The sequence below is a fragment of the Coregonus clupeaformis genome, chromosome 26 (genome assembly GCF_020615455.1).
Source record: "Coregonus clupeaformis isolate EN_2021a chromosome 26, ASM2061545v1, whole genome shotgun sequence".
NCBI classification, from domain to species: domain Eukaryota; kingdom Metazoa; phylum Chordata; class Actinopteri; order Salmoniformes; family Salmonidae; genus Coregonus; species Coregonus clupeaformis.
Window position 1 is genome coordinate 1,072,474 of NC_059217.1, and position 14,983 is coordinate 1,087,456.

The following is a 14,983-nucleotide window of genomic DNA, read 5'->3' on the forward strand; positions in this document are numbered from 1 at the left end:
TTTTATCTTAGCTTTAAATCACTCAGCTCTATTCTTTATGTAATAATAAAATAATGTATCCTGATGTCCACTTTTCCTTTGTGTGGACACCTCATAAATCTTTCCCTTGCTAGTGTTTTATCTTAGCTTTAAATCACTCAGCTATATACTTTATGTAATAATAAAATAATGTATCCTGATGTCCACTTTTCCTTTGTGTGGACACCTCATAAATCTTTCCCTTGCTAGTGTTTTATCTTAGCTTTAAATCACTCAGCTATATTCTTTATGTAATAATAAAATAATTTCTCCTGATGTCCACTTTTCCTTTGTGTGGACACCTCATAAATCTTTCCCTTGCTAGTGTTTTATCTTAGCTTTAAATCACTCAGCTCTATTCTTTATGTAATAATAAAATAATTTCTCCTGATGTCCACTTTTCCTTTGTGTGGACACCTCATAAATCTTTCCCTTGCTAGTGTTTTATCTTAGCTTTAAATCACTCAGCTATATTCTTTATGTAATAATAAAATAATTTATCCTGATGTCCACTTTTCCTTTGTGTGGACACCTCATAAATCTTTCCCTTGCTAGTGTTTTATCTTAGCTTTAAATCACTCAGCTATATTCTTTATGTAATAATAAAATAATTTCTCCTGATGTCCACTTTTCCTTTGTGTGGACACCTCATAAATCTTTCCCTTGCTAGTGTTTTATCTTAGCTTTAAATCACTCAGCTATATGTGTGTTCCTACCCCTACGAGCATCCACACACCATTCACTCTTTCTCTCCTGGTGTGAGACCGGGTGCGTCCTTCCTACCAGGTTACACTTAAGTAACGGTCCAGATAAGGTGCGTCAACCTTTCCCCACCAAGGACAGAGATTTTCACACTCACTTGCACTCTCACTCTTTCACGCACTTGTCTAAGTTACCTGTAAACTTAACCCCTTCTTGATACACTTCCTCGACACAAGAAAACAGTTTTAAACAGGATTTATATTTATCTAGTCCCCTAGGTGATACACTTCCTCGACACACCCGGACTTCTACTACGCTTTCCTAAGCGACCTGTAAGTTCTGCTCTCTTTCTCTGATTCACTTCCTCGACACAGAGAAAAAGCGATATTTGTACAGGATTTCACTTACCTAAGAAGTCCTAAAAAACGATTCACTTCCTCGACACGTTTTAAAGCGGTATTCGCAGGACTTTGTAACATGTTATTATCTGATCGCTCAGCCAGATGGACAGCCGCCCGTGCCGAAATGACCCAGACAGTGATCAGCAAAATGAATCAAATTAATCGACCGAATCGAACAGGCGCATCAGATGAGCAACCGAGTGACCCCGACGATTGAACGCACGAATTGAGCAATCGAATCAAACAGATCGATCAGACTGTCCAGTTTAGTAACCTGAATGAGACAGATTAATCATCCAACTTGACCACAACCAATCAAATCACAATGGATTAAACAGAATTACCAGCAGGATGAACAATTGAATCAAATGTTTTGAAGAAACGGTTCAGACGAACAACCGAGTGTCATCGACGAGTACAAGACGCGTCAAACCGTCGGTTTAGTCAAACAGATGCATTCATACTGACAAAATGATCAACTCAAACGAGACAGATAACCCACCCCACTCAACCACAATGACTGACTCAAACCAACCCAAGCAGACCATCCACCTACAGAGAAAATCTACTTATACTATTTTCTACTTATTGCAACCCTCGAGGCTTTTCATCATTTAGCATGCATTTTAAATCCAAAAGCTCCCAGTCTCTAATTTTCTGGTTCTTAAATTTGGAGAGACCTACTTGGTATTTCTGCAGCTGATGCCGAGCCCCGGATCGAACCACACAAACGTTATACTATAAAAGTAAGAACTTGGCTTACCTTTTAAAAGCGGCCGCTTTTGTTTGTATGGTCCGTCCAAGCCGTTTCACAACTGCAGATGTATACCGTCTCTGGTCCCTGTTTTTCAACTCCTGGCAAAGCTCGCCAATTATGTAGTAGAAATATTTGACTAAACTGTAGTCAACTCAAAAATATCTCTCAAGAAACTGGAGCTTGTGAATCCAAGAATTAGACTTTATTGCATAATAAAGCAGAGCTTGCTCCATGGAGCAACTGTCTCTCTCTGGCTCAGAAATCTATTTTATACACACACAAATGCACAGTCATGTTTACATAGCATGCAAAGCTACTCCCCTTAAGATAACTGATTAACATCTTTAACTGCCACGGCACTATTATCTTTCAAAGTCCAACAACACATTTTGTTTACTCCAAAAGACCATGGGCACTTTTCCATATGGCCTCTTCCCCTTATCTCATTATATTGGTGGTGTGGCTCAGACACTTAAAAAAAAAAATACATACATTCATTAAAGCATGTTTACACATTGTATTGACTATATTCCTTAGTTAAACATGCATCTGGATTATAAAATGTAAATCATGTTTATTATAGTTTACCTTTGGCATCTCCCTACATTTGCCTTAATGATACATAAAATATTCCTATACTTCCAAAGAATCCTTCTTGCCATCCAAAGAATCATCAAAGAACCCTTTCTTCCAAAAATGGTTCTTAGGATGTTTGGATGTTTGGATGTTTGGATGTTTGCTTTACAAAGAACCTGTGTCTTCCAAAAATGATTATTCTGATCAAAACGGTTCTTGGTAGAACCCTATCCCTCTGCAAAGAACCCTTTTCAAACCCTTTGTTCTAAGAGTGTATGCGTTAGGATCTTGCTCAAATGTAGGCTAATTGTGCATTTCATTTTTTAAACATGAATATCTGAATATCGGTCTAGCACACTGTCTTGCAGTGATAGCCGCTACAGTAGCCTACAGTTTGTTTAAACTGCAGCTCTCTGTTTTTTTTAAAAACTGAATTGCCTAACATGCTACCCAAACAGAACGCGCGCGTGTGTCTGCATGCGCCATCGTGCACAAGTTGATTTTGTCCCCCCACACCAGACGCGATCAGGACACGCAGGTTGAAATAGCAAAACAAACTCTGAACCAATTATATTAATTCGGACAGGTCGAAAAGCATTAAACATTTATGGCAATTTAGCTAGCTAGCTTGCATTTGCTAGCTAATTTGTCCTGGGATATAAACATTGAGTTGTTATTTTACCTGAAATGCACAAGGTCCTCTACTCCGACAATTAATTGACAGATGAAACGGAAAAGTTTGTTTTCTAGCGGAGAACGACAGGGTGTTGTCCAGGGTCACGCCAAGGTTCTTTGCACTCTGGGAGGAGGACACAACGGAGTTGTCAACCGTGATGGCGAGATCATGGAGCGGGCAGTCCTTCCCAGGGAGGAAGAGCAGCTCCGTCTTGCCGAGGTTCAGCTTGAGGTGGTGATCCGTCATCCACACTGATATGTCTGCCAGACATGCAGAGATGCGATTCGCCACCTGGTTATCAGAAGGGGGAAAGGAGAAGATTAATTGTGTGTCGTCTGCGTAGCAATGATAGGAGAGACCATGTGAGGATATGACAGAGCCAAGTGACTTGGTGTATAGAGAGAATAGGAGAGGGCCTAGAACTGAGCCCTGGGGGACACCAGTGGTGAGAGCACGTGGTGCGGAGACAAATTCTCGCCACACCACCTGGTAGGAGCGACCTGTGAGGTAGGACGCAATCCAAGAGTGAGCCGCGCCGGAGATGTCCAACTCGGAGAGGGTGGAGAGGAGGATCTGATGGTTCACAATATCAAAGGCAGCAGATTGGTCTAAAAGGATGAGAGCAGAGGAGAGAGAGTTAGCTTTAGCAGTGCGGAGAGCCTCCGTGACACAGAGAAGAGCAGTCTCAGTTGAATGACCAGTCTTGAAACCTGACTGGTTTGGATCAAGACGGTAATTCTGAGTGAGATAGCAAGAGAGTTAGCTAAAGACGGCACGCTCAAGAGTTTTGGAGAGAAAATAAAGAAGGGATACTGGTCTGTAGTTGTTGACATCGGAGGGATCGAGTGTAGGTTTTTTGAGAAGGGGTGCAACTCTCGCTCTATTGAAGACGGAAGGGACATAGCCAGTGGTCAAGGATGAGTTGATGAGCGAGGTGAGGTAAGGGAGAAGGTCTCCGGAAATGGTCTGGAGAAGAGAGGAGGGGATAGGGTCAAGCGGGCAGGTTGTTGGGCGGCCGGCCGTCACAAGTCGCAAGATTTCATCTGGAGAGAGAGGGGAGAAAGAAGTCAAAGCATAGGGTAGGGCTGTGTGAGCAGGACCAGCGGTGTCATTTGACTTAATAAATGAGGATCGGATGTCGTCAACCTTCTTTTTAAAATGGTTGACGAAGTCATCCACAGAGAGGGAGGAGGGAGGAGGAGGAGGATTCAGCAGGGAGGAGAAGGTGGCAAAAAGCTTCCTAGGGTTAGAGGCAGAGGCTTGAAATTTAGAGTGGTAGAAAGTGGCTTTAGCAGCAGAAACAGAGGAAGAAAATGTAGAGAGGAGGGAGTGAAAAGATGAGAGGTCGGCAGGGAGTCTAGTTTTCCTCCATTTCCACTCGGCTGCCCGGAGCCCTGTTCTGTGAGCTCGCAATGAGTCGTCAAGCCACGGAGCAGGAGTGGAGGACCGAGCCGGCCGGGAGGATAGGGGACATAGAGAGTCAAAAGATGCAGAAAGGGAGGAGAGGAGGGTTGAGGAGGCAGAATCAGGAGATTGGAGGGAGAAGGATTGAGCAGAGGGAAGAGATGATAGGATGGAAGAGGAGAGAGTAGCGGGAGAGAGAGAGCGAAGGTCGCGACGGCGCATAACCATCTGAGTAGGGGCAGAGTGAGTAGTTTTGGAGGAGAGCGAGAGAGAAAAGGATACAAAGTAGTGGTCGGAGACTTGGAGGGGATTTGCAGTGAAATTAGTAGAAGAACAGCATCTAGTAAAGATGAGGTAAAGCGTATTACCTGCCTTGTGAGTAGGGGGAGACGGTGAGAGGGTGAGGTCAAAAGAGGAGAGGAGTGGAAAGAAGGAGGCAGAGAGAAATTAGTCAAAGGTAGACGTAGGGAGGTTAAAGTCACCCAGAACTGTGAGGGGTGAGCCATCCTCAGGAAAGGAACTTATCAAGGCGTCAAGCTCATTGATGAACTCTCCAAGGGAACCTGGAGGGCGATAAATGATACGGATGTTAAGCTTGAATGGGCTAGTGACTGTGACAGCATGGAATTCAAATGAGGAGATAGACAGATGGGTCAGGGGAGAAAGAGAGAATGTTCACTTGGGAGAGATAAGGATTCCTGTGCCAACGCCGCGCTGACCAGATGCTCTCGGGGTATGTGAGAACACATGGTCAGACGAGGAGAAAGCAGTAGGAGTAGCAGTGTTTTCTGTGGTAATCCATGTTTCCGTCAGCGCCAATAAGTCGAGGGACTGGAGGGTAGCATAGGTTGAGATGAACACTGCCTTGTTGGCCGCAGAATGGCAGTTCCAGAGGCTGCCGGAGAGCCTGGAACTCCACGTGGGTCGTGCGTGCAGGGACCACCAGGTTAGAGAGTCAGCAGCCACGCGGTGAGAGGCGTTTGTATGGCCTGTGCGGAGTGGAGAGAACAGGGATAGACAGACACATAGTTGACAGGCTACAGAAAAGGCTACACTAATGCAAAGGAGATCAGAATGAAATTAACTAAACATCTGGGGAAACGAGGCCTCCCTCACTAACCTTTCAATGAAACACTCAAATACAACTCTTCCAACTTCCACTTTAGAAATTATAATTGCTGTAATCTACAGTAGTTCAATGTTTCCAGGAATAGACTTTTCCAGGAATAGACTAACTTAGTTTATTCAGCTAGCTAACTTGGTACTAAAGCGTCTTGCCACGCAGATGCTCGTTGACGCGCGCGAGCAGTGAGGGTGCAATGATTGAATAACATGTATGTGTACATTTATTTTGCGTCAGCATGTAATGAATTGCCTAATCGAGCTACACAATTGACGCGCAATAGCCTACTCGATTAAGGGAATTGTTGTTGTTATTGGAACTATTCCAAATAGCCTCATAGCGACCGTTTAGTTTATGCTCTGCTCTGTATTCGCCCATGATTCATTGTGGTCGTTAACTGTAGGCTTGATCTGTAGCCTAGGCTATACAGGGTTGTGGGACGGGTGTAGAAAGGTAGACGTTTCTAGCCTATGCGATGCCGATATGTCTATTTGAGACGATACGGTTATAATTGTGTACTGTAGACACGTAATAAGGCTGAAGTTGCGCCCGTGCACTAAATTGGATGTGTATTCAAAATCAAATCAAATTCTATTTGTCACATACACGTGTTCTGATCTAAGGATGGAGGTAACAATGTAACAACTGTAACCATTTACAGACATTGAAGTAACCGCTGGACAATCACCTGTTTCCGCTCCACAAATCGGCTTAGAGGAATGGTCTTTAGATATGTTAATGCTATTTAGTTATGTTATGTTATAGACGACTATGGCCAGTGACATTGTTTTGTGAAAGACTCAATTGACTAAATCAGTGGTTCTCAATTCTCTTCTCAGCAACCCTCAGCTGTTCCAGAGCTAACACACCTTTTTTTTCTGATTCAACTTGTCAATTAACACAATAATAACACTTATGGAATTTTAAAGGTCCCGAACAGTCAATCTGATTCCCATGTAAAATAACCTTTTGAGTGACTAAAATATCAACCATCATATTTTTTGGGGATAGAAATACTAAAAATGTGAGAAAAAGTCATTTTTCTCTCACGGATAACTACCAAGACGTTTTAAAAGACAGGCTGAGTGGGCGGGAAGCTTATATTCATGAATTCACTTTGACTGACTGCTCTTTGAAATGTCAAGAAACTTGGATGCAGTGAGCAGTGTTGCAGTAGAATCATCTCAAGAAAATTTGGTGATACACAAAGCAACCCAACCAACTTTTATTTTGATTCTCCCGTTTGGCATGTCTCTTGTGATGTGGCACTGACGGATGTGTTGACATGACAACTGCGTCAGATTTTTGAACGACTCCCCCCCCCCCCTTTTGTTCCATGCTAGCTGAAGACCTAGCTTGCCATTAACTTAGCAAACACCAGCCACGGATGAAAGGAGAAACATATACGTGTCTTTGCCATAGATTAATATTGTAAACTTTTAATTATACTTCATGACACCTTACAGTCACATTTTGGCACCAGTAGAGTAGCTATCTATCTACAGTTGAAGTCGGAAGTTACATACACCTTAGCCAAATACATTTAAACTCAGTTTTTCACAATTCCTGACATTTAATCCTAGTAAAAATTCCCTGTCTTAGGTCAGTTAGGATCACCACTTTATTTTAAGAATGTGAAATGTCAGAATAATAGAAGAGAGAATGATTTATTTGAGCTTTTATTTATTTAATCACATTCCCAATGGGTCAGATGTTTACATACACTCAATTAGTATTTGGTAGCATTGCCTTTAAATTGTTTAACTTTTGTCAAACGTTTCAGGTAACCTTCCACAAGCTTCCCACTATAAGTTGGGTGAATTTTGGCCCATTCCCCCTGACAGAGCTGGTGTAACTGAGTCAGGTTTGTAGACCTCCTTGCTCGCACACGCTTTTTCCGTTCTGCCCACACATTTTCTATAGGATTGAGGTCACGGCTTTGTGATGGCCACTCCAATACCTTGACTTTGTTGTCCTTAAGCCATTTTGCCACAACTTTGGAATTATGCTTGGGGTCATTGTCCATTTGGAAGACCCATTTGCGACCAAGCTTTAACTTCCTGACTGATGTCTTGAGATGTTGCTTTAATATATCCACAACATTTTCCTTCCTCATGATGCCATCTATTTTGTGAAGTGCACCAGTCCCTCCTGCAGCAAAGCACCCCCACAGCATGATGCTGCCACCCCCGTGCTTCACGGTTGGGATGGTGTTCTTCGGCTTGCAAGCGTACCCCCTTTTTCCTCCAAACTTAACAATGGTCATTATGGCCAAACAGTTCTATTTTTGTTTCATCAGACCAGAGGACATTTCTCCAAAAAGAACGATCTTTGTCCCCATGTGCAGTTGCAAACCGTAGCCTGGCTTTTTCATGGCGGTTTTGGAGCAGTGACTTCTTCCTTGCTGAGCGGCCTTTCAGGTTATGTCGATATAGGACTCGTTTTACTGTGGATATAGATACTTTTGTACCTGTTTCCTCCAGCATCTTCACAAGGTCCTTTGCTGTTGTTCTGGGATTGATTTTCACTTTTCGCACCAATGTACATTCATCTCAAGGAGACAGAACGCGTCTCCTTCCTGAGCGGTATGATGGCTGCGTGGTCCCATGGTGTTTATACTTGCGTAGTATTGATGGACATTTGTGGTGCTTTTAATAACCACTTTGCCTCAGCGGGCCACCTATTTGATAAAATAGCTTCTGAAAACTCTGATTCCAGCAGAGGGAGTCCTTTATACACCTCGAGCCAGGTCGCAGAGATCCATACATTCCCAGATACACATTCCTCATTTTCATTTAAACTATTTGATGTCTATGATATACTAAGTGATGTAAAATTGATCCACTGAGTCTGACTCACTTGATCCCTTTTTGCTGCAGCGGTCTGCCCCACTTATTGCAGAATCATTAACCTATATTTTTAACTTGACAATTGTTTCTGGGGTTATCCTTAAGATCTGGAAAACGGCACAAGTCCTCCCCCTACACAAAGGCAGAGATCCTTCTGAATTATATAACTACTGTCCAATTGCCAAGCTATGTTGCCTTGCCAAAGTTTTAGAGTCCCTGGCAAACTCTCAACTTAGAACTTTTTAAACTTCTCCTTCTATTCTTAATTAGAACCAATCTGGTTTTAGAACTGGACTAAGCACTGTTTCAGCAGCTACACTTGTCTTAGAATATGTGCAATATTGAAAAAAAGTTGAGAGTTAAGATTGGATTCTTTTATAGAAATAAATCCTGCCTCACTTTGAAAAGTAGAAGGAAGATTGTTCAAGCAACGCTTCTCCCAGTACATGATTATGGTGATAAAATCTACATGCATGCAGCAACCTCTGCTTAAAAATCATTCAGCACTGCGTTTTATCACTGGGGACCATTTTTGTTAACATCACTTCAGTTTTTATAGTTATGTTGGCTGGAAGTCTCTGACTACCAGAAGGGCCCAGCATTGGTTACTTTTTGTATATACAACGGTTCTTCAGAGACTTCCCCACTACCTCAGCTCACGTATTAACTGGAGATTCAGCTATTTTAATACCCGCTCTCTGGACTGGCTAGTTCTGAAGGTCCCACGGGTCTCCACTGACCTGGGGAAACATGGAATAGCCTTCAGGCAACCTTGAAATTAGACTCGCTGGTCTTCATTGGACAGTTTAGAGGTAGGTGATATGTGAGAGTTGTGTTTGTTTTGATTAATCTTGTTGTATTTATTGTATTTATATTATTTATTGTATGTTCATGTTCACAGGGCTCCCTTGCAAATGAGACCCTGGTCTCAATGGTGACCCACCATGTATAAATAAAAATAGAAAATGTAGAAGCAACAGTCATTTTTGTACTTTGGTCATCATACTTTGATCTGGTTTCATCCAAATATCATCAAATTTCATGAGAAACATGATTTTGACTGTTCATGATCTTTAACAATATATTATGGCTAACCAAAATAAAAAACCTATATGGTTCTTCAAAGGGATCTACAAAGAACCTTTGTGATTGAGAAAGGTTATTTATAGAACCATTCTCCATAGAGATTATATAAAGAACCTTTATACACTCTTAGAAAAAAGGGTTCCAAAGGTGTTCTTTGCGGAGGGATAGGGTTCTACCAAGAACTGTTTTGATCCGAATAACCCTTTTTGGAAGACAAGGGTTCTTTGTGAGGCAAAGGATTCTATCTAGAACCTTTAACATCCTAAAGAAATCTCAGTCGACCAACAGCCTAAAGACAAAACAATCGACCAGTCGACTAAATGGGGTCAGCCCTACTACCCAACCCATTTGGTTTTGCATCTTCATTCTGTTAATGTCTTCATTTAGAAGAGTATCAGTGTTTGAAACATGTCGAGATGTTTTATGTTAGAAAGTAATAGAGTCAGATGAGAGTGATTTGCAGAGTTGGCAGATTAGAATTGAATTGGTTTTGATTAGAATTGAATAGAATAGGCATGAGATGAATGAGTTTGGTCACATCATGGAAAGGTCAAGGGTTACAGATTTCTGACACACACACACACACCCCGATCTATGATGTGTGTTGGTCTGGTTTGGTCACGGCTCCGTTTCCCCATGTAGTGCTCTGCTCTCACACTGAAGTTTCAATACTTCTGAAATACCCTATTTCTCCATATCTTCCCTGAAGGAATCACTGATCTGAAAACAATCTGGTAGGTAAAAGCAAGCAAGGGGTTCCAATACATAGCTTTCACTTGTATAGCCATGTCAGATCTGTGATCACAACGATGGTGGAGAAGAGGGAGGGTGTGTTTCTGAAGTGCTGTATAGGGTCTGCCTCCCAAATGAAACCCTATTCCCTATGTAGTGCACCCGTTTTGACCAGAGCCCATTGGTAGTGCACTAATAAAGTGCCATTTGGGATGCTGACAGGGGGTCTCTCTCAGACTAATCATGCTACCCGCTTACCCTTACACTCATTACTCCAATCACCAGCCTGAGTAGACTCTTAACAGCAACATATGCCATTGTGCCGTTCTGTGAGGGGGGTAGGGCGGGGGTCATAGATAGGTAGCCTACAGGCTTGATATTAGTTGTCTGTCTGTCTGTGCCGCTGGGCTAGGCCCCTCCTAATATGCAATTATTGTTGCTCTTATTTGACACAGTTGTAGGCCTATATGTTGTTATGTTATACATTAAACATTAGAATATGATGTCTCTTTTATGCAGTCTATATAATATATTGCATTTGATGGTGGTTATTATGTCACTTCTCTTGCCTATTATGATATTTATTTGTGGTTATTACATCGTTATGAAGTCTTTTAATATAAGCTACTCAGTAGACACTTTTTCCAAAGCAGTTTAGAGTGCAGTGAGTGCATACATATTTAAGTATGTGTAACCTATCCAGGACTATATTGATATTCTTTTCCCACACCCTTCTGTTCTTCCTCTCTGTTCTCCAGGTTGCTGTGCAGGGTGGAGGGGCCGTGGGGTCATTGCCACGGAGGCAGGGGACGTTGCAGTGCACACGAGGCTTCTCCCAGGAGGAGTACAGTGTTGCCGTGGACGAGGAGCTGAGAGAGGGACAAGCACTCCTCACTGGTACACACACACTCACACACAGACACAGACACACAGACACACGCCCTACTTCACCACAGGGTCTGGCGATTCAACCACTACATAAAACTCTGGGAGGGGATATTTTTTGGGAGTAACCTAACATTAAATGTTTTGGGAGTAGCTTCATATTATGTTTGGGTGATATTTGAGTGGTAATGTTTTTAGCTGCGGGCCAGGACTGAGGGTTGGGTAATCAAATCAAATCAAATTTTATTTGTCACATGCACAGGTGTAGACCTTACTGTGGAATGCGTACTTACAAGCCCTTAACCAACAACGCAGTTTTAAGAATAATTAACTAAAGCAAAAAAAAATAAAAGAGCAACAATAAAATAACAATAACGATGCTATATACAGGGGGTACCGGTACCGAATCAATGTGCGGGGGTACAGGTTAGTCAAGGTAATTGAGGTAATATGTGCATGTAGGTAGGGGTAAAGTGACTGCATAGATAATAAACAGTGAGTAGCAGCAGCGTAAAAAAGGGGGGGGTCAATGCAAATAGTCCAGGTAACCATTTGATTAGCTGTTCAGCAGTCTTATGGCTTGGGGGTAGAAGCTGTTAAGAATCCTTTTGGACCTAGACTTGGCACTCCGGTACCGCTTGCCGTGCGGTAGCTGAGAGAACAGTCTATGACTAGGGTGGCTGTAGTCTTTGGCAATTTTTAGGGCCTTCCTCTGACAACGCCTGGTATAGAGGTCCTGGATGGCAGGAAGCTTGGCCCCAGTTATGTACTGGGCCGTATGCATTACACTCTGTAGCGCCTTGCGGTCGGAGGCCGAGCAGTTGTCATACCAGGCAGTGATGCAACCAGTCAGGATGCTCTCGATGGTGCAGCTGTATAACTTTTTGAGGATCTGAGGACCCATGCCAAATATTTTCAGTCTCCTGAGGGGGAATAGGCATTGTTGTGCCCTCTTCACAACTGTATTCGTGTGTTTGGACCATGATAGTTTGTTGGTTATATGGACACCAAGGAACTTGAAGCTCTCAACCTCCTCCACTACAGCCCCGTCGATGAGAATGGGGGCGTGCTCGGCTCTCCTTTTCCTGTAGTCCACGATCATCTCCTATGTCTTGATCACGTTGAGGGAGAGGTTGTTATCCTGGCACCACACTGCCAGGTCTCTGACCTCCTACCTATAGGCTGTCTCATCGTTGTCGGTGATCAGGCCTACCACCGTTGTGTCGTCGGCAAACTTAATGATGGTGTTGGAGTCGTGCTTGGCCACACAGTCATGAGTGAACAGGGAGTACAGGAGGGGACTGAGCACGCACCCCTGAGGGGCCCCCGTGTTGAGGATCAGCATGGCAGATGTGTTGTTGCCTACCCTTACCACCTGGGGGCGGCCCGTCAGGAAGTCCAGGATCCAGTTGCAGAGGGAGGTGTTTAGTCCCAGGGTCCTTAGCTTGAGCGAGCCACTGGTACTTCCTGCTTTAGTTTTTGTTTGTAAGTAGGAATCAGGAGGATAGAATTATGGTCAGATATGCCAAATGAAGGGCGATGGAGAGCTGTGTATGCGTCTCAGCGTGTGGAGTAAAGTTTTTTCTTCTTCTTCTGGTTGCAGATGTAACATGCTTGTAGAAATTAGGTAAAACGGATGTAAGTTTCCCTGCATTAAGCTCCACATCCACTAGGAGAGCCGCCTCTGGATGAGTATTTTCTTGTTGGCTTAGGGCCTTGTACAGCTCATTGAGTGCGGTCTTAGTGCCAGCATCGTTTTGTGGTGGTAAATAGACAGCTACGAAAAATATAGATGAAAACTCTCTTGGTAAATAGTGTGGTCTACAGCTTATCATGAGATACTCTACCTCAGGCGAGCAAAACCTCAAGACTTCCTTAATATTAGATTTCGCGCACCAACTGTTGTTTACAAATAGACACAGATCGCCACACCTTGTCTTACCGGAGGCAGCTGTTCTGTCTTGCCGATCCACGGAAAACCCAGCCAACTGTATATTTTCCATGTCGTCGTTCAGCCACGACTCGTGAAACATAAGATATTACCGTTTTTAATATCCCGTTGGTAAGTGTTGCAGTCAGTGGGTGGAGTATTCACTCTGCACTATGCAACAATATGGAGGAGTTTTTCATTACGATCACTTAGGGAGGTGGAGGATTAGGTGAGTATTAGGGGGTAGACGTGAGGGTTCGGGGCAGGAGGGTGGAAGGGGCTGAAACCATCTGCCTCGTCACACAGACAGTGGGTGCTCCCCCACACGCTCACTCGCACACGCACACTCCACACACAAATGAAACACTGTGTGATAAATTATATTGATCTTGTCAGCCTGTATCCATCCTCTGATCAATGACCTTTGTGTGTGTACAGACAGGGTGACCCGCCCAGGGTCTCACTATTATATGTGTGTGTGTGTGTGTGTGTTGTTGATACTAGTGCCAGAGGCATACAGAGGCAGACCTAGTTGTGAGTCTGTGTGTGTTCAGGATGGTTAATTCAGAGTTTATTGTGCTACCTGTCCTGTTGTAGTCTCTAGTCTGTTGGCTATTTATTTTATTTACTTTTCATTGGCTCCTGTGAAACTGTGACTTGTGATCCGACTTCTTTAAGCGAGTGTTCTGACAGGGTGCCATGGTAAAACACAGAGAGGGAGGGAGAGAGAGAGAGGGGAAGGAAAGCGAGAGAGACGTGTGTGTGTTTTACGACGTCACCTGTGCTAAATAACCTTTTGATTGTCCTGCTGATTCATTTAGTCTGTTCTTTGTATCAGGAGATTAGCCATTAGGTTGTGTATATACACACACACACATGAACACACACACACCAGGAGGACACCTTATTAGTTTGGTTTTAGTTTGAAAGGCCAAAGTCCGAATTGGTGTTTTGATTGAAACCACCATTGTTAGCAGCATCAATCTAGTACGACCATGGTTCTCTTTCTCTCAGAGGCCCTGACTGTATCCCAAATGGCACCCTACTCTGTACATGGGGCCCATAGGGCTCTGGTCAAAAGTAGTGCACTATGTAAGGAATAGGGTGCCATTTGGGACATAACCATGAGACAGATGGCACAGCCTGGAGATAAATTCTTCCTGTTTCCTGCCTCGTTATTTTCTCTTGCAGCAAGTCATGGAAACCCTTTGATATTGTTATGTGTGAATATTAACAGGCTGGTCCCAAAATGGCTCTCTGGTCAAAAAAAGGGGCTCTGGTCAAAAGAGTGTCATTAGTGGCACAGCCCAACACTTGGTTTAGTGATGGAGAAACTGTGTCAACCAATCACAGGGAGTTTACATAGAGAGGAGAGGGTGGAGGCACCCGGTATCTGTTTCAGTAGGGAAAAGGCTTTCAACAGTTATGTCACGGGGTGGTGTGTGTGTGTGGTTCTGGATGCACCCAGTGTACCAGAACAGGACAACACTCACCTCAACAGACTGAGAGACAGGATAACATGGCAGAAGAGTGTTTGACCATGCCTCTGGCTGAGTGTGTGTATTGAGTGTAGGTGTAAGTGCATGTGTGTGTTACATACATTATATTGTAGCATGTTTAAAAACAGGAGAACATGACGGAAGGAACAACACACAGTGCACTGTAAACCCCAATGTGCTGTCATTACTCAAAACTATATATGAGTACCGTTACTTAAAGTGATTTTGTAGTCATTACTCAAACCGATAGTCATTGAGTCACTGTGACGCCCCCAATAAGCCAAGCCTCCAATATAATTTCCCAGTGTGCCTTGCCTTTTCGTGTGAATTGTAGAGTTGCCACCC

The 14,983-nt window shown here is 43.4% G+C and overlaps 1 protein-coding gene across 1 annotated transcript in view; it reads left to right on the forward strand.

Moving 5' to 3' along the window:
* LOC121540493 (cadherin-2-like) overlaps positions 1-14,983 on the forward strand; it is an 82,768-nt gene that overhangs the window by 10,366 nt on the left and 57,419 nt on the right. Inside the window, exon 2 of the mRNA XM_045207697.1 lies at positions 11,083-11,221. Coding sequence (XP_045063632.1) covers positions 11,083-11,221 — 139 coding nt within the window. The remainder of the gene's footprint in view (positions 1-11,082; positions 11,222-14,983) is intronic.